The following is a 27,870-nucleotide window of genomic DNA, read 5'->3' on the forward strand; positions in this document are numbered from 1 at the left end:
CCTTTAATCGGCAAATAAATTTAATAAAACAAACCAGCAAAAGTATGTCCCTTTGCCAAGAAAACAACTGTGCTTTATGCTTCATGTAATCTCACTGTCTACCTACCCAGCATACAAGCAGTAAAGAATTGTACCTTGCATGTGGTGTTTGGGTGGTTTTGTGTGTTTGTTCTTGAGCAACACTGCTTGCCTAGGTTTTGCTTGAGGCAAAGATGGCTTGGTTTGTCTTGTCTGTTGCTTTGGTCACTTCACACAGCAGGATATGAAGAAGCAACTACGTATTAGCTTCGTAACTGTGCTGCTGCTATGTTATGATCTCTGTGGTAAGTGGTTTGTCAATCTGTTCTTAGGAATAATGTTGAAGACTTGATTGTGCATCTGATTTTTGCCCCCCTACTTAGTGTAGTGGAGCCTGGACTTCAACCATGTGGCAAAGAACTACATCAGAGCAGGTAGCTAAGAGAGGCCCCTTCCTAACTCCCACCACAGTTCCTGCTAAAATGTAACCAAAGCACAGAGGTGTTTCCTTAGGGAATTTACATTTCCTACTACGCTGGCTGTCTCTTCTCAGAGGGAACATCTGATGGGTGAGTACGATACAATCATATTGTCTTAGAGGCAGGTGATAAACTGCAAAGTCCAGGACACTTCAACTACACTCTGTTTACCTGGTCACCTGGTCCTCCTTGAAAACCTGTCATTCCTTGAAAGCCCTTTTGGTCCAGGCAAACCCCGTGATCCTGGAAACCCCATCACTCCAGTGTCACCTTGGTCACCTGGCAGTCCGGAACACCATTCTTCCCTGGAAATCCTCGTGTGCCTCTGAACCAGCATTGCCTTTTTCACCTGAAGTTAATTGCAGAACAAGATATGAACAATTAAGTCAAGCCAGTGTTTGATATTTCAATATGGCAATGTTTTTCACTCTTGGTGTACTGCCTTAGTAATTATCCTAAGAAACTGTTCAGCCAGTTTAGGAATCTGTAAACATGGTGAGGTGGCTGGATGTTACTGCAACCCTGAGTCCACACTGTGAAAATCACCAGTGATTTATATCAGAGGAGTGTATGCAGGGCTTTCTTTTATGAAACTTACCTCTTTCACCTCTAAGTCCATGCTCCCAGGAAACCCTGGGTCCCCCCATTTGTCCTTTCTCAAGACGGAGGTTAACACAAGCCACTGTCTCTGGAGGCCCCCTTTCACCTTGGAAGCAAATATATGAATGTAAATATATCCTCAGGAGTGACGTGTCCTGAAATCAATTTGAGTGATGACTTTCTAATAGAGAAAGCCTTTAAATACTACTGTGGTTCTCTGTTGTTTCAGCAGGCTCACTGCTAACAGAATTTGCAATACTTTCCTTGCTTTTTGTGTTACTTCAGTTTGTAACCCAGGTGATGTTAAATCAGAAGAATTAGGAACAGATTGTGAAATTATGAAAGACATAATTTTGAACTGCCTGGGATGCACCTTGCAAATGATTATTTTCTTTCCTATAAAAAAGTAAACAGGTTTTTAACACAGGTAATAACAAAACTAAACATAGCAGCAATATAACTACAGAGTGAAGTGGAATTTTTACAAACCTTTCATTCCTATATCTCCACATTCTCCACTAGGACAGGTAGACCCCTTTTTCCTTCTTCACCTTTAACACCAAAGATTCCCGTTGGGCCTTGTATTCCTGGAGTCCTGGGAATCCTTGGGGTCCTTGAATCCTTTGCTTCCTGGTAATATGAAATGCTTATTTACATGTTGAAGTCTGCTTATACTGTTTGCTGTCATATTTCTAAGAATAGTGTAAAGCAAAAGCAGGATGGTTTAGAAGGACTTCTTAAGAAATCAGAAGAACTAGAGAACCAAGAGTTGGAGCATGGCTCCAAACTTCTCTTGAAACCCAGATTCCACTGAAGCAAGGATCCTCCCCCTACCTGCTGTCAGCCCCTGGAGATTTATGCTACCCTTACTCCTAAAGCAGTTATGCCCAAAACATCATCAGATCTTGCATGTGGCTACTGGATTAGGGGGACTTCATTCTGCTCCCTGTCCCTGCACTCCTGTACCAGCTCAAGAAGCTGGTACCCAGAGAACAGCTGGTCTTACCATTAAAGACTGAGGCAAAGAAGGCATTAAGTACCTCAGCCTTCTCATCCTTTGTCACTATGTTTTCCCCCCTCCCATCCAATAAAGGATGGAGACTCTCCTTACCCCTCCTTTTGCTGCTAATGTATTTAGCAACATTTAGAAACATTTTTATTGTCATTTACAGCAGTAGCCAGATTGAGTTCTAGCTGGGCTTTGGCCCTTCTGATTTTCTCCCTCCATAACCTTAAGACGACCCTTGTCCTCCTGACGGTGCCCTGTCCCTTCTTCTTTAGTTCATACAGTTCCAGGTAAAACTGTTCAGCCCAGCTGGTCATCTTCCCTGCTGGCTCATCTTCGGCACATGGGGATGGCCTTAAAAATTTCCTTCTTGAATAATGTTCAGCCTTCCTGGACTCATTTGCCCTTCAGGACTGCTGGCCAAGGGATTGTTAACCCTAAACATATTCCTCTTATTATAGCATATTACAACCATTACAAATAGTCAGGAAATAATACATAGAAATATGTCGGTGTTGTAAAACAACTAAAGCACCAGGATGCACCAAGATGCATCAAACTATTTCCATCCCTTTTTTTTTTTATCATAAGAGGATAAACAAGGGATGGTTCTATGGTTATTGACTCTAACCTGCTGCACAGTCTTACTCTTGAAGCTGGAAAAGGAGATGGCTCCAAAGTACTTCTAACCTTAGCAGTAAAAAGAGCTCCCTCTACAAGGGAACTTACAGGTGAGGTGGTCTGCAGGATATTTAACATACCTGTTTCTCCTGGGAAGCCAATGAGTCCTTTATTGCCTGGAAGTCCTGGGGGACCTCGTGAGCCTGGAGGACCTGGGAGACCTCGTGAGCCCGGAGAGCCTTTGAGACCTTTGATTCCAGGTGGCGCAGCCAGGCCCCTGTCCTCCCCTCTGACCTTTAAAGCCTGGTAAGCCTGAGAAGAGAGCTTTGAATCTATGTATGTAAATGCAGGCAAAAGTTCAGCAATTGTATCTAAAAAGTAGAAAGTGATAGATTTGGTATAAGTTTGAAGATTATCAAACATGGCAAAATAACTTGAAAACTTTCTTACCATGTTGGAGTCATGGCCCTGCCTAGATTTTTCAATTGGAATGTTTGTTTTCTTGTATTTCTTTAGTGACAGACAATGGAAGAGCACTGTGAAAAATCCTTACTAATTTGTAAATATTTTTGATATATGTCTCCTCGCTCTTCCTAAATAACACTTCCATTCAAGAATAAGGAAGATAAAAGTATCACAGTAAGGACAGGAGCTCAGTTAAAGTTACTCAGGACAACAGATAAGAGACAACTCTTTGTTTATTACTTATAGCGAACCCACTGTGATTTGGCCAGTTAAGGAACAGCATGGGATGGGAAACTGGGAAACACCTGAGATGCAGAGTCTACATTCCTTGAGTTTAAAGATATGTGCAAAACATTATGTACACCCCCAGTAATGAGCAGCCCCCATGGAAATATTTGTCATGCCAGCCACAAAAATTATGAAATGACATCTGGCAGAAAATGTGTGCAAAGCTTAGAGCTGTGAGGCAACCTGCTGGGTGTAGTGTACCTTGAGGTCCTGGCAGGCCCATGACACCTCTGAGTCCTGGTGGCCCTGGTAAGCCTGTGACACATGGTGAGCCAGGGAAGCCTGGACATCCTGGTGCTCCTACATCACCTTCTGGGCCTCTAAAACCTTTGGCACCTGGAAATCCTGGGGTGCCAGGCTGTCCTGGAAAAAAACCCACATTGTTAGTTCCATTACTCACTGTCCCTCAAAATTCCCAATTTTAATTTTGAAATGTACATGTTCAGTTACTTATCTTACTTATCCTCTAGTTTTTGCATAGTTTGTAGTAAAAGTGAGTATCTTTTCTGCAATTTGGAATTGGCTGTTGTGGAGAGCTTCTTTCTTTAAGGAACAGAAATTCACCCTCATCTATAGGTACAGAAGATAGTTTTCTGATGTGTAGGAGCAGAACTGGGAGTAACTCACTGGCCTGCACAGGACTGGCTCAGTTCTGTAGGTGTTCCCTGCACTGAAGGATGGGTGTATCTGCTTATGGCCAGGCAAAAGGAAGACCTTTAAAAGGAGACAGCAATATCCTCTATGGGTGGGAGTAAGTGGTGCTGTGGAGACATCTCTGCAGCAAACAGCAAAATGTAAAACAGGGAGTACTGGTCACAGTCACCATTATGGATCCGAATGGAGAGCAAGTTTTTATCTGAACCAGGAGCACCTTTGCTCACATTTTGTCCTTTGAACATGTAGAAGTGTTTCATAGGAACTGGCCCATACCTTGAAGTCCAGGAATGCCTGGATTACCCCTTGCTCCTTGTGCACCAGGGGGTCCCGGCAGTCCCCTGTTGCCTGGGATTCCTGGAGGGCCGTATGTGGTGTCACCTGGAAGACCTTTGGGCCATCTATGCCAGGTGGACCTGGAAGGCCGTTTTTGCCATCAATTGTAGATCCTCTTTCACCTTCATCACCAGGCTCACCAGCTGTGCTCGAAAGCTGTTGATACAATTTTAAATCAAATAGACATAATTCATGAAGTGTTTGGGTTTCTTGTTTTGTTTTTTCCCCCTGAAACTGTGGAATATTGTAGTCCAAATTTAGCCAGATTTAAATTATCACCTTGCAAAGAAAAATAACATAATAAATTAAATTTCATGTTTCTTATTTATAGCTAAGGATACGTGAGGGTTGAAGGAGGTAATTCCTGTGGGAAGTGACAGGGGTTTTTTTGTGGGCAGCATCTGTCTTGAGTACTGTCACTCTTGTCCAGTTCAGTGCCTTTGCTAAAATGATACTAATTGTTCTCAGTTTTCTGAAAATATTTCCTCTCTGGACACTGAACTATTCAATTCAATTCTACTTTACCCTACCCTATCCTACCTTTCCCTGCATGTATGCATTGCAACTTGACCAGCCGCTCTCCCGAATTAGGAAAAGCACAATTCACCTTCTGGCCCTGGGATTCCTGCTCCTGGCCTCCCTCGATGGCCTTTTTGCCCATCAAAACCATTTGGTCCAGGATGCCCAGGGAGTCCTTTTAAACCCTTTTGTCCTGGAAATAAAAAGGAGATACATAAAAAAGCTGACAGAGTGCTAAAATGTGTGATCTAAGGATTGTATTTTTATCCCATGCAAATTCATATACTTTGTAAACAAGCTGCTTCTGACTTTTTGGGTAAGAGTCACAAACAAATGCATGTGTGCTGTTTTTCTAAATGAACGTGTTCCCCATTCCATTAACAGTAGTCTGCAAATGACCAGAGTCAATTAGAAAAAAAATATTTCCTACAGCATTTTAATGTTACAGGCCATCAACTATTAACCTAGTGAATGACAGGTGTCAGCTCAAGTTCTTATACTCTCCTGTGCTATGTCCTGCTTCAGGAATGGTGCAGATGAGCTCAGTACACTCATCCCTGTTCTTTCATGTCCGGATAAATTTTTGCTCCCGCTCATAACACGGATGTCAGGGAGCTGTGTAATACCATATTAAGCAGCTTGAAAATTCACTATGTCCATTTCTTCTGAATTTTCTGGGATATTTCAAATGTCTTGGAGGTGATCACAAGCAACATTTTGCCAGCTCCCGGGTGAGTTCTTTGAATTTAAGATTAACAAGTTGAAGTAATGGTGATAAATATTGAGATTTTAGGGCTCAATTGCAAGTTGCCATGAGCAATGCAGTTTTAGAAATTACAGATTTGCAGCATATCTTTGCCTTGCAATCTCTTTTCCCTGGTATCCAGGTGTACATACTCTAGGCCTTATCCAACTCCAGCCATATTTTACAGACTCTCTCAAGCGTTTTAATTGAGGCAGGACAGAGTTTGAAGCTACCTTGATTTAATTATTTCCATGGAGGCAGCCTGCCTACCTTCTGATGGTGCGAACTGCAGCTGTCTGGCCCTTGATTCTATTAGAGTACACTCCTGCATATTTGCCATTTTGCATTTTGAAACACATATTTTGTTGAAAAACTAGAAGAGTATAGCTTTTTAGGATAGCCTCTTTTCTGTAATTAGCAACTTAAAAACTCCATTTCAGTTAAAATCAAAAATTGTCCAATGTATCAACATACCTTGAACACCTTTAAAGCCTGGGGGACCTGGATTTCCAGGATATGGCGACGTAATACAGACAGTTTCACCTGAAGCAAGAGGGAGAAGAAATTGGCATATTTGATTTTAGATTAAATGGAGTCTGAACACTTACTGTAATATTTCTGGGGAACTACCCAACCAGATGTGCAAACATGAAGTGAATGTTTATGCACACTGTTATTTCCATATTAGTGAAATACTGATGGAGGATCTAAAAATATCGATACTTTCTATAGAATATTGGTAGTATTTCAAATTGTAATACAGCTGTATTTCTTAAAGACAAAGATTTTTTTTTTTAATTGTCATGGCAATTTGTTTTACAGTACTCTCTATTGCAAGAAAGAAACAGTATTTTCATTTCAATTCTATCTACAGCTACCAGTGTTGATTTTTTTTATAACCAAAAACCAGGCCAAGTTTTAAGTATAAATTGTGTTTTCCTATAAATTAGTATTTTCACCATAAATGAATAGCACTGTATGTATACATATAGATAAACATATAGAATCATACATATTATTATAGTATATAATACATATTAAACCACAATGGATGATGGATGCCACCAAACATCTAAACATGTATTTTGTTGTTTCCTTCTTAACGTAAACATTCAAAATTACCTTTCTGGCCTTTTGGACCAGGTGGCCCAACATTACCCATATCACCAAAGTCTCCGGGGCTACCTCTGGCTCCAGGAGGGCCAGGAAGCCCCAGGCCAGGCAATCCCATCTGGCCTTTTACCCCAGGAGGTCCCGGGAGCCCAGGGAATCCTTTGTCACCCAGAATCGCTACTCCAGAATCGCCCTGAAATAAAAATTCTCGGTAAGAAGTAGCAAGACATAATTTCTCTCCTCTCTTTGATTATGAAAAAGCATTTTTGAGAATTATCTGGAGAAACACTCTTTCACAATGAAAAGACTACATGGATGACATTAGTATTTTTTGTTTGTGTATTTTTTGTTTCCTGATCCCATAATATTGGCACACAGTATATGCAGAGATTATAATCAGGAATGCCAAAATAAGCAATAATATATACAAGAAACTAATTTTTAATGGATAAAAAGTTTCATAACCTCTCATAAGATAATGTGTTAATTAAAATGGAAAAAACGTCTGGGAAAGTCAAACATACCTCAGCTCCTTTTTCCCCTGGCAATCCTAGTTCCCCATCTCTGCCATCAAGACCTCTTTGGCCTGGAAATCCTGGAACCCCAGTAGGTCCTCTTTCACCTTTTAATCCTTAAAATATTTTTTGGGAAAGAAAAAAAATATTTGCAGTAATTTTGGCAGGTGGAGGTATTTTTGCTCAAGGAAATGCTGGGTAACCACTGATCATATCTTCATGATAATTCACAGTCCTTAAATTCACATTCCTTAATGTGGCATTTTAGGCTTAGGAAAGCAGTTTGTAGTTGGATACCTGATGGAACAACTTGGTCTCTCTGTAAAACACATGTTCACAAGCACCACATTAATGTGGCTTTTGTCCATGCTTATGTATAGAGTTAAAATATTTTACCATTGAAACCAGTCAGAGATTTATTCTTGATTTCAGTGAAGTCAGGATATAGCAGTGCTCTATGATGCAGAATATTTGCATCCATATTCCCCAAAGGTTTTTATTTTCTTCCCTGCTTTGATTTCTCTTGCACCAATATTTATGAAAAAGTAACTTCTGCATAAAGGACAGTAAAACTATTCTAACACAAAGATTCATTCTGCTGTGTCAAAAAAACCTTTGCAAATAAAAGCAAATGTTTTCCCCTGCTCCAACATCTGTAAAAAACCCACAGGCATCCAAAGCTAAGCTAACTTTTTATAAACAATAAGAAGGACAATCTTTTGTTTGAATAACTATTTTAGCCTTTCTAACTAAGTTGTGCCATCAGATTGCTGTAATTTATTGTTCTCTGTTTCTTTTGCTTTTGCAAATCATAACCACAACTGTGGAGAGGTTTTGATCTATTTAATTACAAGAATTCCAGTTGTGCAACTGGTGGCCTATTGTTTCTCTTCAATGCCTGGTCAGGAGTAATTTTTAGAAATAGGAGAGGAATCTGAATAGTCATTGAGATTGAGGTTTTCCTAAGAAGGATGTTGGTGGCTTAATTTGAGATAACAGCTATGATATTGGTATATGACACTTCAGGAGGTGGCTTCTGTACAATAATATTTCTTCATGATTTCACAGTATTTGTACTCTGCTTAGTCTTTGCTGTACAGACCTCTGGAAGACTCCAATTATCAACTGCATGACGTGAAAAGTCATTTGTTGGCATTAATAACATGCTGTTAAAACTGTTTTATGGCTCAATATAGAGAAAAAACCACAAAACACTGCGTTGATCTTGTGTTTAGCAGAAGAGATGGTTACCAAGAGAGCACTTTGGATACATATGCCCTCTAGGTTTCAGTAACTTACTGAACTAATGGATTTAGTAAAGAGTAAATTAACATTGTATAGGAAAACAAAAAGGTTAATGGTAAAATGTGTGTTTACCTTTTATTCTAACTCTTCCTGGATCACCCTTCTCTCCTTTTTCCCCATGCTGTCCAGCAGAACCAGGAGTCCCCTTATCATTGACAAAGAAAAATGAGAACGAGTTGTCAGTTATCTCCAGCAAGGAATCTCTTTTGATGATCAAAAAGAGGAGTGTGAATGGCACGTGGCCTTTCCAGCCTGACTCTGTCTGCCACATGCACAGATACACAACTGAAAGAGACTGGAATGCCAGAAGCACTGGGCCCATGGCTGTACAGATGTGGGACTGCAAACACAAGAATATGAAGAGACAAATGATTCATTAACTCGTCCCACTGCAGACTTCAACCCACAATCCACCAAGGAAGGGAATCTCTGGAGGGTGGTGACTGCTGGATGAGGCTGTCCTCCCAGAAAGGAACACAGCAGGAAGTAAGTGATGCTTGTTTTTCTGAATGAAAATCCACAAAGCCATCAATACAACATTTCATCTGCCTTTTGTTAGGTACATGGTATTCTTAGATGAATATGTGGCTTGACAGCTTTAGAGGGGAAAAGAAATACTCTTCTATATTTTTATGCTGATTTTTGCTTTCAGCTCTCCAAGCAGAGTGCAATGTTCATATCATGGTTGGCCAGGGTCCAATCTTGCAACAGTACATGTGGATGAATATATTTAACCATATGAAATCTACACAGAATTAAAAGGCCACTAAGGTACAAAAACTGGGGTATTATTTAGGCAGCTTCCTCTGTTATTCAAAATCTTTCCCTTAAAAATAGGTGGAACAAATACTGTTTATAATGTGACTGACAATTTTAAGTCAGGCAGGAGAAAAATGTGTATCTGAAACTAGAAGTGACTATTTGTAACAATGTCTAGATCTTCAAGCAGGCAGTGATGAGTTAGCAGTGTCTGAAAAGCAAAATGAGATATCTGGGGAGAAAAGAGAGCAGAAAAATGGAGAAAAATGCTCCATTAGACCAAAGCACTTCTGTATTGAAGTGAATTATTTCCTTCCAAAGTGATTACTTTGGCCTTGTTTCTCAATTAAGTAACCTAAGAACAGCAAAGTTCAGGATAAGGCTTCAAGCCTTACTTCAGAACAAGTGCTACAGCATACTCTCAGAAGTAACAAAAAGATCAAAATCTCACATATACCACTCAAGTAATAGTGTTTTAAGAAAAAAAAAAAAAAAAAGAGGAAATGTAAACCTTGTAATGAAACTTGTAACTTGAATGAGAGCCCTTCCACCTCCTTTTCTCACACTCACTGTGGATTTGTTTGCTTTTTTTTCTTTTGAAGGAAAATATTCTGGAAACTTTTAAGCAATTCCTTATGTGAAAAAAACAGTTCTGCTATTAAAACCAAATTTCAAAAAAATAAAACCAACCAAGAACAACAAAAAAAAGGCACAAAACTGCCTCTAAACACATGCCCCCCAAAACAACCCAAAAACCCAACCATAATGCAACAGTTACAAAGCAGGGCATATTTATCTCTATTTTCAAAAAAAAAATCCTCTGGCACACAAGAAAGTATATTCTAAAAAAAAAAAAGAAACCTTCTATTTGGCATCATTTAGCTTGCAGCATCCTGGATATACGTTCCATATGTCAGACCAGAAGTAGTAGATCAAAATCACAGCAAGAACAATAAATTATCTTATAATGTATTCCTAAAGTAGTTAGATTAAGTGGTGTTTTGAATTATTGCTCACTCTGGGGAATAAGATAAACTATATGAAGCACATTAAAGAAAGTAAGTCTGTTTCCAAAAATAAAAGCTTGTTTCACTAGACTGTAATAAGCTAAAGTAGATAAAAGTTTCAGATAATTTTCCTGGGCACTGTCTCCACCATTCTGCTTAAATGCCTCCTGAGTTGAGAGGTAACTTGGTGTTATTTACTGAAGCTCGTGAAAACTACTCACAGGGAGCCCTGGTGATCCCACTGCACCAGATATGCCTGGGTCGCCCCTTTCTCCACATCTTCCAGGGTATCCCATTTGTCCTTTCTTTCCTTGAGTACCTGGAGGTCCTTGCATGCCACGGGGACCAGGAGGACCAGCACTACATGAGCAGAGGCCTTGACTTCCTACATGAATGTGTCAAAATTACATTGAAACAGTTGCAAAGTTAATACACAAAAAATAATGCTGTCCTTTTTCTTTTCTGTGTGAGTAGTGCACAGACCATTTTATCTCATTTTATCTCACCTTGAAAGGATTATAAGTCTCCCTTTACAGTGCTGAGTAACTCTGCACTAACAGGACTCTGCTGACTCAGAAGCCCCAGTGCCAACAGCGTGTCTAACTCTGCCCTTTGATGGGCCTCATCCTCCAAGATGCCATAGACTTCTTGCACATTTAGATCTGACATATCTGGCAAAGGTTTCATATTCAAATTGTTCTTATCCAGGCCAACTTACCCTTCTCTCCTTTTGCACCTTTTCTTCCTGGAGGGCCTATCTGACCTTTTGCTCCAGGTTCTCCAGGGATCCCTCTGTCAGTACAGATTACACCTTTGAAAAGGCAAATTTTACAGCCAGTATAAATCAGGTTGACTGTTTCCACAGCTTAGGTCATGTGTTCTCCTCTCCCTTATCTTGTTACTCTCACATGAAGAGTTAGAGATCTCATTAAATGCTTTACAAGTTGTTGTTTATAGATCATACTGCAATAGACAGTATGGCTGGAGTTGATGTTGATACATTTCTTCTCATTGCCACTACTAATTTTTTCTACTTAGAACTTTACTTGTTTCTTTTCTAAAGGATGCAGGTTTGGGTTTCCCCCTCAGTATTTTTAACTTCAGGCAGTATATTCTTAGAGAACTTTAATGTATGTGTTACTTTTGTGGGTTTGAATCACCCAGAAAATTATGAAAATCTTGAAATCTCACTGATCAAAAGCCAATAAGAAAAATATTTTCAACATCCCATGTAAAGTTTGAAATAATCTGTCAAAATGCACTTTTCACTTCTCTGTTATTTGTAGGACAAACAAAAGCGATGGTTCTATATAACAGAACAGAATGGTTCATATAACAGAATTCTCTTCTTGTTATATGAATTGCTATTGAACCTACTGGGTAGTCCAGGTAACCCTTGTCTTCCTGGCTGTCCCGGTAGGCCTGGTGGTCCAGGAAATCCTGGTCTTCCTGGGATTAATTCACCTGTTCCAGGCAAACCAGGGTCCCCTTGAAAACCTTGAGGTCCTGGTGCCCCACTTACTCCTGGCATGCCAGGCAGACCTGTAAAAAAAGAAAGGTAAACAGCCCATACAGCTTCACAGTAATGAAAGATACCAAGGAGGAAACTCCAGACCACTCAGGACTGTCCTGAAAAACATCTTCTATATAACAAAGGCTTAAATCCAAATCTTCAGGTTTTCCAGGATCCACAAGAAAAGAGGCTCCTGCTGTAGACCTTCAAATGCTTCTTTTCCTCCTTCCCTCCATTATCTCTTTTCCAGACATCCCAGTTACTCTGGCTCCTCATACGGAGCAAAGCCATCCTCAGCATTTCCCTTTATATCTTTTTGAGATGGAGAACAGAAATTTTAAGCACAGCACTCCAGACACAGTTTTGTCTGTGGATTTACATGGGTTTACCATGGTAGTATTCTGCTTTGTTTTCTGTTCCTTTTCTAGTCATTTCTAATGTTCTGCTTGGATCATTTTATTTCTTTTTTTGGCTATTAAGTGCTGAGTTAATATTTTTACTGAAGAGTCTTTACTGTTAGTGAATTGCATCAAGCAAGAACAAAGAACAGTTTTCTTTCAGCTGCTTTCTTTCCTTCTGGTGTATAGTTCACATTTGTCCTCTACTTCTCTTACTTCTTCCATCGTATCCTGGTCTTCCTAGAAGGCCCGAAGGACCAATTGGTCCAACTGAGCCCATTTCACCGACAGGACCCGGAAATCCAGGATCTCCTCGAGGACCTACAGAGAATTACAAAAACATGTGAGTTGAACCCCTTATGGAATTGACAGCGTATATGTAAATTAAACTGCAACCAAAATTATAATTTGAAAACTATACAAGGGTAAAATAGTTTATGAAACATTTTAAAATGTGTAACAATTTAATTTTAAGGTGGGAGGATTTGGTTACTTTTCTATGGATTCCAGCCCACTTCACAAGCACATTTTTAACTCTTCATCACTTTGTAGAAGTATCTGTGCTATGTATTACAAAATGCTGAGAGAAATGTTTGCCCAAAATAAACACATGTAGTATTTAAAATAAATATGGATTTCGTGTTATGTACTTTGGCAGTGCACACAGGGAGGTCATTTCAGGATCACCTTAGTTGAAATTATCCAGATTTTTAAAAGTGTATTTTCAAAAATGCTACAAATAATAAAATTTAAAATTGCAATCACATACTAACAAAGAAAACCTGAATCAGATGTAAACAGCTCCATTAAATTGGAAAAAGAAAATATTGGCAGTAGTTCTGCTCCCTATTGTGCTAAAGGCTCTTTCTCTGAAGATAGTATCCACTCACACACCACGCACACGATTGAATGTTACTTGGGTGTTAAGCATGGGGTTAAGCTGTTTGCTGTATGGACTGGAAACCATGGAAGTTTGTGGAAAAAATTTATTTTAGGGTGAGACCCCTATCTAATGGGGAGCTTCTGCTGAAGTGGGGTTTTGTTGTAACTTACTTCTGGGATCACAAGAAATTTCTAGTGCTGCACTAGAAATACAATTTATGATGAGTTCTCTGTTGAAATGTTCTCACAAGACAAACTCCCCCAGTATTAGATGCAAAAGCAAAACCTTCCAGGCAGCAGACCTAGCTGTTTTCCACTGCTTCCTGCTAGGAAATAAGAATTTCCACACATCTTTTCACCGATTAGATAACAAAGATGGGGATAAAGGGAGCTGGGACATAAAAACCCAGCCTGAGGTTTAGTGAGGAAGGTAATAACACTGACAGGTATTCTGCTGGGCATACTAGTCCCAGGATTTTGCCCCTGCTATGCAATAGGAAGCTTGATTGTAGTCTAAAATCTGTGTGTTGTGGCAATACTGAAAATAGGAATCCTAAGTTGTGATGGGAAGGCAGGTGTTCTTATTCGCTGTCCATTATCCAGCATAGGCTTATTTTTCATAGCTTTCTTGTAAATGTGCTTAGGTCCAATAACCAGAGTCCCTCAGGTCTAGTTGTGACTGTATACACGAGGATCTTTCACACAAACATTTAATCTGACACTTGTATGTTTCACAGAGTTCCAGGGACATCAGCGAGACAAACACACAAAAACATGGCCAAACACATAAACACAGTATGTGGCCACTCGGAACATTTTAGGATTCTGTCCCCTGCACCCCTATTGACCACTTTCACACACATTAGCAAAACACATCCTGCACTTTATACAGCACAAAGACAAGTCAAAAATAGGTATAACCTTTTATAGGAAGCAGTGGAGTTCCAACAGCTCCAGGAGGACCTGGAGGCCCTTCTTCTCCTGGATCCCCCTGTAAATATAGTGTACTAGATGTAACTGAATATTTCAACAATGGGGAGGTATGTAAGGATGTGACACATACCACCAAGGAAACTTGATTTTGACACTTTACAGCATTTAAAACCAAGCAAAAAGATTTAAAATAATCATTATCTTTCAGTATACCAGTGACTAAACAGTAATATACCTATCACACATATCTATTTGATTCTTCAGAACATGTGACTGCTGTATTTGATTTCATTCATTTATTGTAAAGATGACTCAACCACAGTAAAACAGTATTGATTTAATTGAGGTATTTTAACAATCAATCTGTAATTAAAAATTACAGAAATTCTATATTAGAATTAGGAAATTACTTCTATGTCAGATAAGTATAAAGAAAAACAGTTTCACAGTCTAACAGCTATTATCAACGGTAAGAGATACTCAAAGCTCTTATAACATCTGCATTAGGGAAACATAAAAGTGCTTACTAATGGTGAGGAAAATCACTTCTGCTTGGAGGATTTCTAAATTAACTTGGATTTTGATACTTAGAATTGCAAGTGAAGAGGACTTTAGGGAAGTCTTTTATGTGGCAAAATGTATTAGACCTTTTGCTTTGTAGATTAGGAATCAGCCCTCCTTTTTCAGCAAATGGGAACTGAGAAAACAATCATGTCAATGTGGGAACTGCATAGTGAGGCTGCATTCCCAGGACTGGACTCCAGGGCCTTTTAGGACACAGACAAGGAGAACTGGGACTGCAAAACTGGATACCCATGCCTCTTTCTTGGCTTAAAAAAAAAAAATTGTTCTCTACAGTAATTAGACAGTTCTGTCACTGCCTGCTGCCCTCTTGATCTCTGGCCTGTTTCCTTTGACTGTATCTTGCAGAATGAAAAAATATCCTTGTGTCATCTTTGGTTCTTTTAAAAAGGAACATGAATTTGTCTTCCCTAATGACACAGAAGAGCCTTCTGTGTGGCAGGAAAGAAAATGTGAATCTAGCATTTTTCCTTCTCTGATAAATTTAGAAAGGATTTTGAGATTTAAGATTAATTTAATGATGATAAATACTCAAAGATTTGTACGATAGATGTACTTGGCCCAAGTCTTATATAATTTTTGTGCTGATTTTTAAATGACACAACCAGAACACAAGAAAGAACTGAAGAGTAATGAGCCACGGTCAAACATTTCTGTTCTTGGTATCTCAAGTGGAAAATTTCAGTTGTGGTCTCTGAAAATCTGGTTTAGGCTATTAGCTCTGGATGGTACCTGCCTATTTGCTGTGTTTTCACCGTTGGTACACTCCTACACAATGGCATATATCTGTTTGGATTATTTTGTTGACTGATACTGTTTTCCCATAGAAATTTCAGGAGACTCAACTTGTCAACAGTTTATTAAAAAAACAGTAGTGTTGCCAGCATCCAGGCATAGGGGTCAAAAGGTATGGCAACAATTCCTTGAAGTCCATTTTTTGTTTTTAGCAACAGTTAACATTTTTTACAGATGAAATCTACTTTCGATGCAACTGGGGTTTTTTTCTGAGTCTTTATGCAAATGCATCTTAGATTTTCTTTGAACATGTTTGTTTCAGAAAAATCTACACAAGGACAGGCTATTCCCAGGAGAAGTTTTAATCATATTCTTGTTCCTTCAGTGCATGTGATTTTTACTGGATCATAAGCAACAGCTGGTGAGACCAGCTGAACAGTTGATGCAGTCTGGATAGATCTGCCCCTTTCAGGAATAATCAGATTTCTCCAACTGTTTCCCAAGCAAACCTAAAGCATCTGTGCAATCACTCAGGATTTTGCATATCTATATTAGTTAACCTTTTTTTATTAAGTTGTGTCTATACTTGATTTGATTTCTTTTGCTCTGTGCATTAGCAACTGTGATTTCATCTTTCTGATTCATTACTGCAGGACTTCAAGCTTTTCCCTAGCATAAGCTACCAACAATTAATTATTTTTTTGTTTACTGTTTGTAGTGTTAACTGATGGCTATTCAGGCTGTGGGCTAATCAATGGAGTCTGAGGAATGCACTATTCTCTTTATGAAATTACTTGTCTCTAGTTTGTTAACGATGCCCCAAACTAAAACAATTTGTACATCAGGGTGAGAACTTTTTAACAACAAAACACTTAAGATTTGATTCTCTGTTTTGGGAGTATTGGACCGCAATGAATTTTCTCTTTAAATCTGACATGCAATGTTTCAGTTTAATTAGTATCTAAATGATATCACTGTGTTGTGAAGCTGATAATAGCCAAAGGAGAGGAAAAGTAACATCTGTGGGCAATTTTTCCCTCCAGGTATGACCACATAATTGAAATCCTGGCTGAAGAAACTGGTCTAGCATTCTCCTGGCAATCCTAACTTTGAAAGTCAGTCTGTGACTAAGCCAGATGTTTTTATTGTACTTTACTTATTTACTTCATGTGTTTGTCATTTCTCATTTGTAAACATGCTTCTTGAAAACCTGTTTGTTGCTTTATATTTGTGTGCTTTCAACTGTGTCCTTAGATGTATACTACTTATGACAAGTTTGCACCAGCCACAGTTTACTTCTTTGTGTCGCCACAGATTATGTAGAGTGTGTTCTAATCTTAACCTTTCATTTATAACAGAGGTGATTTTTATGCAGATCTCTTGAAGAAAATTTACTGGTTTATATGCAGCTTTCAAAAAAATTATTTTAGAGGGAAATAAATACTCCTTGACTTTTGTATTCCAGAATATTTAAGCCAAGTTCATTGATGTCACAATTTCTGCAATACTGTTTTTGTCCTCTGTACTGTGGTAATAACTTTGATGAGCTTTTTCAACCTTGATGTCTCTATGGATGAATCTGTCACCCACCTTCTGCATTGCAGCATTTCATTTCTCTTGCTCATTCACTGCTGACCACTTGGACCCTATCCCAGGACTCCTTAGGCCTTCCCCCCTGGCTAGACTCACTGCTGCTTTACTCCCTCTAGGGTAGCATCCAGAACTGAGTGTGCTTTAGCATTGTAGATTCCACAGGAAATATAATAGTTCCCTTCATTCAAGTCTTTGTTGTTATTTAGAATTACAGTATGATCCAGTAGTCAGAATTTCATTGATTCTGAAGCCTGCAGAAGAAAATTCCATAAACTTATGTCCTGAAATGTCACTAGACTGACACCTGGGTCTTCTGAAATTATTTCAAGCATCTCTTCCACACTTTAAATATTTTCCTCTTTTACTGTTTAGCCCTGGGATGTGACACCTACACTTCTAATCCCTAACAGAAAGCAGCATGTATTGTAAAATAAAAGTGAACCAAGTAGGAAATGTTTAAACACAGCTGGTGTGAAGGAGTCCAACTTCCTTACCATTCCAGTAAACATCTTGGAACAATTACTTATGTGAACGGGTTGAACACATGCCAAGAGATTTTGGTAAATCATGCAAACAAGCCCATCTGAATGGAATTTTGCCACTCATTTGGAGCTAGTTTTCATCCTGGTTTATAGGATCATACTATTAACTAAATAGCAGCTTCCTTTGCCTCACATACCTCCCTGCAGAATGCAGCTCAACCATGAATACCTTGCAGAATACTACAATTCATGGATTAGGTAGCTATCCTGGTATATTTACAGGTAACTATTGGCCATTGGGATTAACAATTCATATGGTATGTAAAATAGAATTCCCACTCTCATGTGCCCCAGCTAGGAATTTTCTTACATTGTTATTTACTACCACAGTGATGAGTAACTATAACCATCATGAAAACAGTAAATCTTTAAAGAAATTATGACTGTATAAAGGGAAATGGCCTGATAAGTGGGTACATTTGGGAGGAAACATTGGTACAGAGGGAAGTGGGGTGTGAATGTGTGGTCATTTTTTCACCTGTATGCCTGGATAGCCAGGTTGTCCAGGAAAACCAGCAAATCCTGTTTCACCCTGGAAAGGATCACATAAATACAATTTGATTTATCTGTAAAGACATAATTAATTGAGCAAAACCCAGTAAGGCAGTCATACAGTACTGTTATAATTGTGTCCACAGTTTGTTTCAGAGAATTCACTGGGTTCATACAAGAGGTGGTGTTTCATAGACTCTCCTGTGTTAGAAAATTCACAGCATGTACTGCCAGGTTATTCAGACAGTGGTCAGCAGATTCAGCGAAGCTGGGGCACAGAATTAGCTGGAATACATATCAGCAGACTCTGACAGACTGTCTGCTTAATGCAGCTTGGTTTGCTGCCTGCTGAATGACTCTCTTAAACTACTGCACGGAAAGGAGCTGCGTATCAGCTCTCTTCTCTTTTTATGATTTTTCAATATACTCATCCAGCCAGTACTGAAACTTTCTAGGTAGGCAGGAGTGAAAAACAAAGTGAAAAGTATTTTTGCAGATAAAACAGTCACCTGGAACATAACTCTAGAGGCAAATATTTATACATTAATGTGATTTATGAATAGCATGATCACTACCTTAACTAGATTTGGGCAAGATATACATACAGCTATTGTTCTTTATTCCAGTAGGATGTTGTAAGTTTGTAAGTAAAATTTAGCAGAGTTAGCATCACTGGGATTTCTCTAGCCAGAAACATGAACAAAACATGCATGCACCACAAAATTGCACAGTGTCACCATAAAAAACAAAGTTAACATGCTGCATAACTTTTCTATTATGCTGTATGTGTGTCCCACTGACTTTTCCTCCTCCTTGCAACTTCAGATTTCGTTAGCAAATTTCAGCCAAATTTAAAAGAGTGGCAGAAATTCAAAGACAGAGTTCATACAGCTTCTGTGGCAACAGGTAGCAAAGAGAAAGGAAGGAATGCAATCTGAGCTGTGAAGTATGTGGAAATTTCAAATCTGCTCAAATCCACAGAAAACAAAATCTCACTGATCCCACTGTTCAGGGAGCTGCTTATACTTTATGCCTTCATACCTTCATTCCAGGAAAACCTGCAGGTCCATAAGAACCAGGATGACCCTAATAAAAACAAGTAGACTGTAAGCTAAAACAGTAAAAATTTACTCAGAATTAAACCTATTCAGAACTGGTGACAGTTAATGTTACACAGATAAATATTACTTGGGATATCTTCCAAAAACTTTGCAAAGCATTGCGAATAGTTTCTATGAGAAATGAACATGAATTAGAACTATAGACCAAAGCAAGCCAGTCAGGTTTTCACTCAATTTTTTTACCATATTGCATCAATAGTATGCTAAAGTGCTGTTCCACTTCAGCACTGTTAGGCAAATCAAGCACAAGTAAAGTTGCTGTAAAAAACTGCCATCAGCATGTATGGAGAACATGAATTACTGTGCTATTCCAGAACAGCTTTGAGAAGCTCTAAGTATTTAGAGGATAACCCTACAGATTTACTTTCTTTCCAAGGAAAGTCTATATGAGCTTATGTTTAAGCCTGAGACAGGCTAAGTCTCAGGGCAAGTCTCCTAAATACTCTATGCAAGAAGCATGACAGATTAGTTTAAAAAAATCCTTAAAGTCTTTCTTGAAATTGCAAACTTAAACTGCCTAATTATAGTGAATTTTCTTACCTGCAATCCAGGGAATCCAGGAAGACCTTTTTCACCCTTTTCTCCTCTCCCAAGTATACCCTAGAACAGTCAAAATAGTTTTTTTTAACCAAGATGCTCAGTGAAGTGTGCCATAAATTTTTTGTTCACATTTATTAAATGATGTATACATTATATCAATGGATCATGTTTCATTTGCGAGGCTCAGTCACTGGGGCTGACTTCACACAGCATCACCAGCAGTGCCTAAGTAGCTCCAGTTATTTGAGGAACCTGTTCTGGTCTCTTCTCTAAGCTTCATATTCTTTCAGCAGTTGAATTTGTATTTTTTTGAAAGTTCTGGGCACCATTTGAGCTGCTTCAGCCGATTTCTCTGTTCCTGCTTATGACTAACAAGTGCATGTATTATCATTTACATAGACAACTAGTACTGGTGCACGCATCTAAAGCCCATCTTTTTCAATTTAAATCTGATAGAAAAAGATTAGGTTAGTTCTCTTTTCAAGTGCCAAGTAACAGTGGACTTTCTATGATGGAAAATGAACTTCTGAAAAAGTGCTAGACTTATGACTCAGAAACGTGATGTTCGTTCTTCTCTTTTCTTCTCTTCTGCTACAAAGCTAAATAAGTTTTTAACATAAACTAAAGTAATTATTTTTTCTCCAATTATCCTCTGATATTTTGTGATATGGTAGCTTCCTGCCTGTGGCAGGTAGCTTCCTCCTCTGGCACACCAATGTTTAAATTGATCATGTTGACAGAAAGAAAAGAAAATGTAGAATAGACAGTAAAGAGCAACTCTTTCTCCAAGCAGGTGGCTCTGCCTTCTCTACCCTTGGGGATATCCACAATGTGAAGTTAAAATCTTTCCCTAATCTACTGTGGTAAATATACATCATGCCCCATTAAGAACACATTCAGATCATCTCTGTTTCTCTTCTTGAGGAAAAATAATCTGTACTTGTATTTTCTTCACTGTTCCAATCCATTATGTCAACAGCCCAACTGGAAACAACACTGACCTTTTGCTGCCAGGCAACACTCAATAGGTATGTATAAAACAGACTCAGAAGGATTTTCCAAAGGGTTTTGAAATAGTTTTGCTTTCACACTGATTTAGGTGGTGATTAAATTTCACAGCAAAAAATGCTTTAGAAGTTTAACATAATAACAACTGACGGACTTTGCCAGCACCGTGGAAAAAAAAAAGTCCCATTACTTACTTTGGGTCCACGTGGCCCTCTGTATCCTGTTACCCCAGGTAATCCTTTTTGGCCCTACATATAAAAGAAAAGTTTTTGTGTATATTAATATGCAGGATATGCCTATGTGCTGGTTAACTTTTTTAAAGTCCTGGTCTGAATTAGAATTGTTAAACAGCATTTTTTAAACACTGGGTGTGTTTCTCTAGGTGTCCTCGACACAAGAAAAGCAAGACAAACATTTATATACTTATCTTTATTTCTGTTAATGCTGTCAAACCAGCATAATGACTGTGGAGGGAGATAGACGTATCTTTTCACTTGCAAGGACCTGCTGGTCAGGCTTTGTTCCTACAAACATGCATGACAGTAGTCCTTTTTTTACTTTGCTGCTCTTCTTGGTTTGATATAACTATTCCCGAGCATAAATCTAAACTTCTGAGCACAGCCTCAGTCTGAATGGGGTGCATGCTGCTTACATGGCCATGATTGTGTCATGTGTTGTACAGCAGCAAATGTCCCACTTCCCAGTAACCTGGGGAGTTTATGGCAGTTCTTTTGGTCCTTTCTCTCTTCTTCATACACCTGTATAGCAACCATTTGCATGATCAAAGCCCAAGATCCAACATGTGAAATCTACTGGTTCCCTGAGTTGAGGCTGCAGGAGCTGGAAATGCCAACTCCTTTTTTTCATTTTTGTATTTGAGGAAATCAGACTTGAGGACACAGAGGCTCCAATATGGGCTCTGTAACACAGTTTTTGTTAAAAAATAACGAGGGGTACAAACATTCTAATGTTCTAAGCCACTCAGCTGTGGCTATATTAGGTGTGATGTTGAAGAAGTACAGGTTGTCCAGGAAAGTTGTGGATGCCCCATTCTTGGAAGTGCTCAAGGCCAGGTTGGATGAGGCTTTGAGCAACCTGGTCCTAGTGGAAGGTGTCCCTGCCCATGGCAGAGGGATTGGGACTAGCCGATATTTAAGGATTCTTTCAACACAAACCATTCTATCTATGATTCTGTGATTATAAAACTTGCAATAAAAATTGACAACAAAATCACACTTAATTTTTATATTAAAAAGAGCACCCTAGAAGGGTTAGGGTTAGTTCAAAACTGTACATTGGAGTACACACAGTTGCAAGTGATGTGCAAAATGTAAAGTATTAGCGAGGAGCCACAAAAGAGATTCAATAGCACAGTAATCAAATTTGCCAAGATGACTGAAATACAATTTTCTAATGACAAAAAGCGAAGAAAACCAAAGCAAGGGCAGTATTTCTTTTCTGCATCAAGTTACTCTTCCCTTCAGAGAAGTAGACATGGGGTGTCCTCTCCTGAAAGCTTGTAGGATGGGTGCTGAACACAGGATTCTGCTGCAGCTGGTGTTTTCTTACAGAAAGATAGGTTTGTCTTATGCCATCCTTGCATAAATTACATCACAGAATTGTACTTGCCAAGTTGAGCACTGTAAAATACGATGAAAAATTAATACCTTTTGTCCTTTGAACAGCTGAGCTCCAGGAGGTCCAACTAACAGTGGTGACCCAGGCAGCCCAGGCAGTCCGATGTCGCCCTGTAGAAGCCAAAGGAACAGCAGAGACATTCTGTTCCAAGCAGTGTTTCGGTGACACTCAGCTTGTTTTCCTGTTTACTACAGCACTGTGTATTTCTGTACTCACTGAAAATGTACTAACTACCTGCAGATAAAGGTTTGCACTGACATCTGTAAACTTCTTTACCATCTGCCCAGATGAGCAAGGTTGACAATCTAATCTATTCTCCTGAGTCATTAAAAATAATGTTACAGCTAAGGAAATAAATGAGAACTCCTGGCTCCTGCTCCAAATCTGCTGTGGAGATAGTAGTTACAGGACTGTCAAATGTCTTATGTGTATATATAGTCTCTCATATTCTAGACCAAAGCCTTTGAGCACAAGACTTTGGGAATGTGAAATGAAACTATTGATTTGCTATGGAAAGTTGTGTATATTAGACACTAGCACAAATTCTAAGAACTGACTGGACAAATTCATAGAAGAAAAATCAAATATTCCACATTGGTTCTATATATCCTGAGTATGCTAATATAGGTGGAGACTGGTAGAGGAACTATTTATTATGTGCTTGTCCTTTTCTTACACCCTTTCCTTGACATCTGTTCTGAACTTAGCAAGAGATGAGATTCAGGGACTGATCTGGTCCAGCCCCTGTCACTAAGAAATCACAAATGCTGTTGTGATTACCTAGGCATTATCTGTCCAGAATGTATGTAAATGCTAACTAACATTGATTGTTGCTTTTCAAAATCTTCAGAATATGCTTGATTCCTGCATGCAGCTCACTAAAGGAATAATTTCTGCTCTGAATTAATTGATTCAGTAACTTGTATTACTACTTCTGTTCTAGCACAATTAGCAGGAGAGAAAGCCAAAAATGAATGGGTTCCAGGGAACCTAACAAGACTATATTATTCTTCTAATTCTGCAGCAATAATATATTTAATATTATTTGTTTTCTTACCGGCTCCCCCTTTTGTCCATCCACTCCAATCCCTGGATTTCCCTAATTGATAAAGAATGTATACAGTTTCAGCATGATCAGAAAATACTAACATTAGAGTTTATCACAAAATGTTTCCAAAAAACTTGATAACAAACATTATGAACATTTCAAATACTTGTATAAATTATTATTTCACAACTTCAGAAGTCATTACCTACCTGTTCACCTGGCAAACCAGGGTAACCTGGAATACCCTTAAAAAGAGAATGAAGACAAGTTAATATGTCTGATTTAGAGACAGCTTGTTTTGAAAATTATTTCCTCTTGCCTGTAGGACTTAGAGGCAAAATTTTCTCTTGGGGTGTACCTATTCCAAAATGCAATTTACTTCACTTGGTCACTACTTTCAGGATGGCTGAACTCTGTTTTCCCCCTTTCCTGTCTCCCACAGGTGGTCTGGGGAAAAGGGATTAAGGAGAAAGCACTAGGAGCATTTCTCCATGACCACAGACTGCCGGGATGAAACATGTTCATGCAGACATGGGAAGGAACAACACATTCCTCAACTTCCAAACTCATAAGGTAAAGCAAACATTTATCTTATCAACTGCCTCAAAAGTTACTTTTAGACTTGATTCACATTAAGAAAAGTTCTAAAATGGGTAGACAAGAATGAATGCATATCTTAAGGCTGTATAACTGTGGTGATCTTACAGGCAAGCCTGGATGGCCTGGGTATCCTGATGGGCCCATTGCACCTCTTGACCCTCTAGGTCCCTGGAAAAGATGGCAAAAGATCTTTTTGTGAACACAGCAAGAACTTGCCCTTTTCTACACAAAATGAGCCCCTCCAAAATGCCTCCATCACTTGGACTCAGCCTACTGGCCACTGGATTCCACCCAGAATCTTACACCAGCTTGCATCATGCCTGAAACCTCCCTGTGACTAGAGCAGCCCAGCTCCAGTTTCTGGGTAATACCGGACAAGGCACAGTTATACATTATTAATGCATTGAGAGTACACTTTGTCAACAATTGTGCTGCAGGTGTGGGGACTTGATACAGTTCATCAGTGAACATCTTTTTGAAGGGCATAACAAGAGGAACCCAAAGCCATAGAGTGTAATTCAGCAACAAAATTAAACTCTCTCTTCTTCTTGCATGTTCTTATGGTGAGAATATGGCAGAGTGCTACATCTTCTTGGGAGATCCTTCATATACTGTAGAAGAAGGTGTCACATCTTGGATTTCATAGAGAAAATATTCTGTGAGTATCAGGGCATCAGCTGCTCCACACAGCTAATGCTGGTGGGGACAGATCTGTTTCTGCTCCTTTTCAGCCAGCGTGAACTGGCCATAGGAACAGACTATACAGACTTAATGTTTCTCAGACTTTATTCTGGAATTTTGCTATTTAAGGCAGGCAGGGAGAAACTCCAATATTTCTTACCACACTAAGGAGAAAAAATTGAAAGATCTTCAAGACAAAAAGCAGGTACAGAATCTGCTGACTGTACTTACGGGCATGCCAGGGGGTCCAGGATCACCTCTCTCTCCCTGTAATGACAATCATTTAGCAAATGAACCAGCTCAAGATTTCTTGTGGGTATTTTCTAACTTTACAGATACTAAGATCCCAAACGATCTGTTACAGTTGTGTATATGTTTTTAATTTCTTTTTTTTGCACCAAGTTTTATTAACTAGTGTGGAGTAATGGAACAATTACATTTACCATACATGTTCTCCTACAACAGATGATTTTTTCACAATCAGATACTTACTGGAGGTCCTTTTCCAAAACGTGAAATATACACTGAATTTCCTTTTTCTCCTTTTTGCCCCGGAATTCCCTTTAAAGAAAAAGAGTCTTTTAAAACATGATCCACTTACTTATATCCTACATTTCCATGGAGACTGTATGATAACTTCTCAGGCTGTGACTTTCTGGTGCCCCTACATCACAAGGTAATCCACTAGGATCACGAATGATCATTTTATCTAACAAAACCTTCTGTACAGTTGAGCAAACCAGCGTCCCACATCTTTGGGACTCCTGCTTTGTTAAGGTGCTCCTTAGCACTTGGGTCCTTCAATTTTCTACAATCTTCACAAATCTTGCCTTTAGTATCAATATGCCTTCTTTTTCTTTCAGGGAGGCAGTGTCTTTAAGTACTAGCCTTCTACAGAAGTTCATTTTGTGATTCAGAAGAATTGAGAGTGATACTGCATACAGTTAAAAAAATGAAAGTATGGACTGTATTAAATGCAAAATATTCAGTATTTCCATCTATTAGGAAACCTGTTTCAGTCTATTAAAAAATCTGATACCTAAGAGCCTTGGATTTTAAAAACTAAGTTCCCATGGTACTTGCTGTGGGGTCCTTTATAAAACTCTGCTAATGGTAGCACCCTCAAAAACTCAATCTGACTTAGCAGGAACAGATGATTTATTTTGCAAAATTTAATTGTAATGCTCAATTTACTGTTGAGAGCATGATATGTACGTATCTGAAGAACAGATATATAAAGACATTATTTCTGAAGTTTTTCCATTTGAAATCCAAATACAGTGGATATAATTTAACCAAGTTAACCACTTGACTAGTGAGTTCAATAAAATGGGATACTGTCAACCACTTTGTACTGGTACAGTGTTCATGATATCCTAAACTGGCTGTCCAAATCCTGCAGTCAGAATGAAACAGGAAAGGTATTTCTCCCTGGAATGGTACAATAAAAGGAAGAATTACAGCTGCCTGCAGCTGATATAGCTACAGTAGACTGGATACAGATTACAGGTAAACAACAGCTGCTAGGGAACACAATAAACAAATCAAAAGTTGTATTTATCTTCAGTAATTTTACATGTAGTCTCTTGTATAATAAAATATTTTTGTTAGATTCAGTTTGTTATGTTCTATGTGACTTAGGTAAGGCCTTACAAATAGAAATTACTTTCTTTATTTTCCAACAAGGCAAATGAAGTAAAGCCGATGAATATGCACACAGCATTAAATAAAATCATATAGGACAATGTTATAAATAAGAATAAGATAAAAATGTTGGCTGTAAAGTACAGTCAAGTTAGTACCTGGTGCAACAAATAGATTTTAAAATAGGCAATCTGCATAGAGAGGTTGGAAGAGCATTCTTGCACACAAGAAAATATGGTTACTATGTGTTGTTTTTCTGGGTAGCTAAATTAATTTGCACTGGAATTTTAGTATGCATATCCAAGGCTACATGCTCATTATGTCTCCCTGTTTTTGTAGGTTGCAAATACTTTTCTAGGCCTGCAAAAGAGCATGCTCCTGAAATTGGTAAGATTTGTGCTGTATTTTGTCCCATGTCTCATTTTTCCTTTATGTCATTTAGCTAATTAACATAAAGTAAAACTATTTTGAAGGTCATAGTAAGTAAGAAAATACAGGTGAAATTAGAGTTTCAGCAGAAGTAATGAGTTACTTTCAGAAGTATAACAAATGAGGTTATTAGTAAGTTTTTTATCATGTTGTGTGTTTCATAGCATTTATTACAAGTCCAAATTGAAACTGTATATTACTCTAATTGCTATTATCTTTAATAACATCATTACACTCTGGCACCCTCTCCACATTTTTCTAGTGGCTGAATTCAGCATTTTATTTAGCTCTCACTAAACACATTTGATTTTTCATGTAAAGTGCAGTTGTTTTTATTGTTTTACTTAGAAAATTTCAGGGAAGCTGTTAGACCAACTCATCAGCTCTTATTCATTCAGAACTAAAACTTGTTTCCACAAAAAGTCAAAGACTGGTGACTAGATCTGTTCAGCAAAATTTCTTTGGAGCTACAGTAATTTATATCCCTTACTGACATGAATCTCTTTATCTGCAGTAGTCAAGTACTGCTAACACAGCTACTTAAACATATTTAAAGTGCCTTCCATTTTAACAGCAAAAATAACACATATTAAAGTGCTAATTTCAAACATTTTAACTGTGAAATAATCTCCGCATATGCAGATATATACCCAGGCAAGACTAGGAGCGCACAGAGCACATATGTGTAAAAAAGTGGTACAAAATCTTAGAGTATAACAGGACTTAGGCTTGTTGAACCTTCCACTTATTTTTAAGTTACCTCATGTATGTCCCTACTAGTAATACTTCTAAGAAATTTCAAGTACTGATGAATGGCATGGTGGTTTCAAGCTACTCCTTCTCAGCTGCTGTGGTTACATTCTGGGGAAATAAGTCAGAATTTAACTGTCAAGGCGGCTGCATGTACTTCAAGGATATAGGAGCTTATTTCACATTCAAGCTTAATCTGTTAAGGCAGTGTGTTTCACTCGCATTAACCTGAGTAAGAATGCTGGGGAATTCCCTGTGCAGCACTGTAAAGCTGATGCCATAGTCTAAGAGTAATTTTAAGAGTTGTTAGC

At 38.6% G+C, this 27,870-nt stretch overlaps 1 protein-coding gene and 1 long non-coding RNA gene across 2 annotated transcripts in view; one reads left to right on the forward strand and one right to left on the reverse strand.

Moving 5' to 3' along the window:
- Positions 1-27,870, reverse strand: part of COL4A4 (collagen type IV alpha 4 chain) — a 66,612-nt gene that overhangs the window by 18,683 nt on the left and 20,059 nt on the right. The window contains 34 exon segments of the mRNA XM_032119540.1: positions 669-707; positions 709-785; positions 788-829; positions 832-846; positions 1,096-1,203; positions 1,587-1,622; positions 1,625-1,690; positions 1,693-1,718; positions 2,340-2,349; positions 2,865-3,006; positions 3,008-3,036; positions 3,679-3,840; positions 4,408-4,527; positions 4,530-4,615; positions 5,068-5,179; positions 6,206-6,274; positions 6,854-7,037; positions 7,369-7,475; positions 8,737-8,809; positions 10,652-10,815; positions 11,149-11,241; positions 11,808-11,972; positions 12,558-12,662; positions 14,145-14,214; positions 18,087-18,140; positions 19,142-19,186; positions 19,762-19,821; positions 20,964-21,017; positions 22,437-22,517; positions 23,465-23,506; positions 23,665-23,700; positions 24,161-24,223; positions 24,968-25,003; positions 25,229-25,297. Of these exon segments, the coding sequence (XP_031975431.1) occupies positions 669-707; positions 709-785; positions 788-829; positions 832-846; positions 1,096-1,203; positions 1,587-1,622; positions 1,625-1,690; positions 1,693-1,718; positions 2,340-2,349; positions 2,865-3,006; positions 3,008-3,036; positions 3,679-3,840; positions 4,408-4,527; positions 4,530-4,615; positions 5,068-5,179; positions 6,206-6,274; positions 6,854-7,037; positions 7,369-7,475; positions 8,737-8,809; positions 10,652-10,815; positions 11,149-11,241; positions 11,808-11,972; positions 12,558-12,662; positions 14,145-14,214; positions 18,087-18,140; positions 19,142-19,186; positions 19,762-19,821; positions 20,964-21,017; positions 22,437-22,517; positions 23,465-23,506; positions 23,665-23,700; positions 24,161-24,223; positions 24,968-25,003; positions 25,229-25,297 (2,640 nt within the window).
- On the forward strand, positions 8,771-26,977 carry LOC116448718. Its single transcript, XR_004242090.1, has 3 exons — positions 8,771-9,150; positions 23,898-24,028; positions 26,720-26,977. It is a non-coding gene; the product is annotated as an uncharacterized LOC116448718 (long non-coding RNA).

This window comes from Corvus moneduloides, chromosome 10, assembly GCF_009650955.1.
Source record: "Corvus moneduloides isolate bCorMon1 chromosome 10, bCorMon1.pri, whole genome shotgun sequence".
In the NCBI taxonomy this organism is placed as follows: Eukaryota; Metazoa; Chordata; class Aves; order Passeriformes; family Corvidae; genus Corvus; species Corvus moneduloides.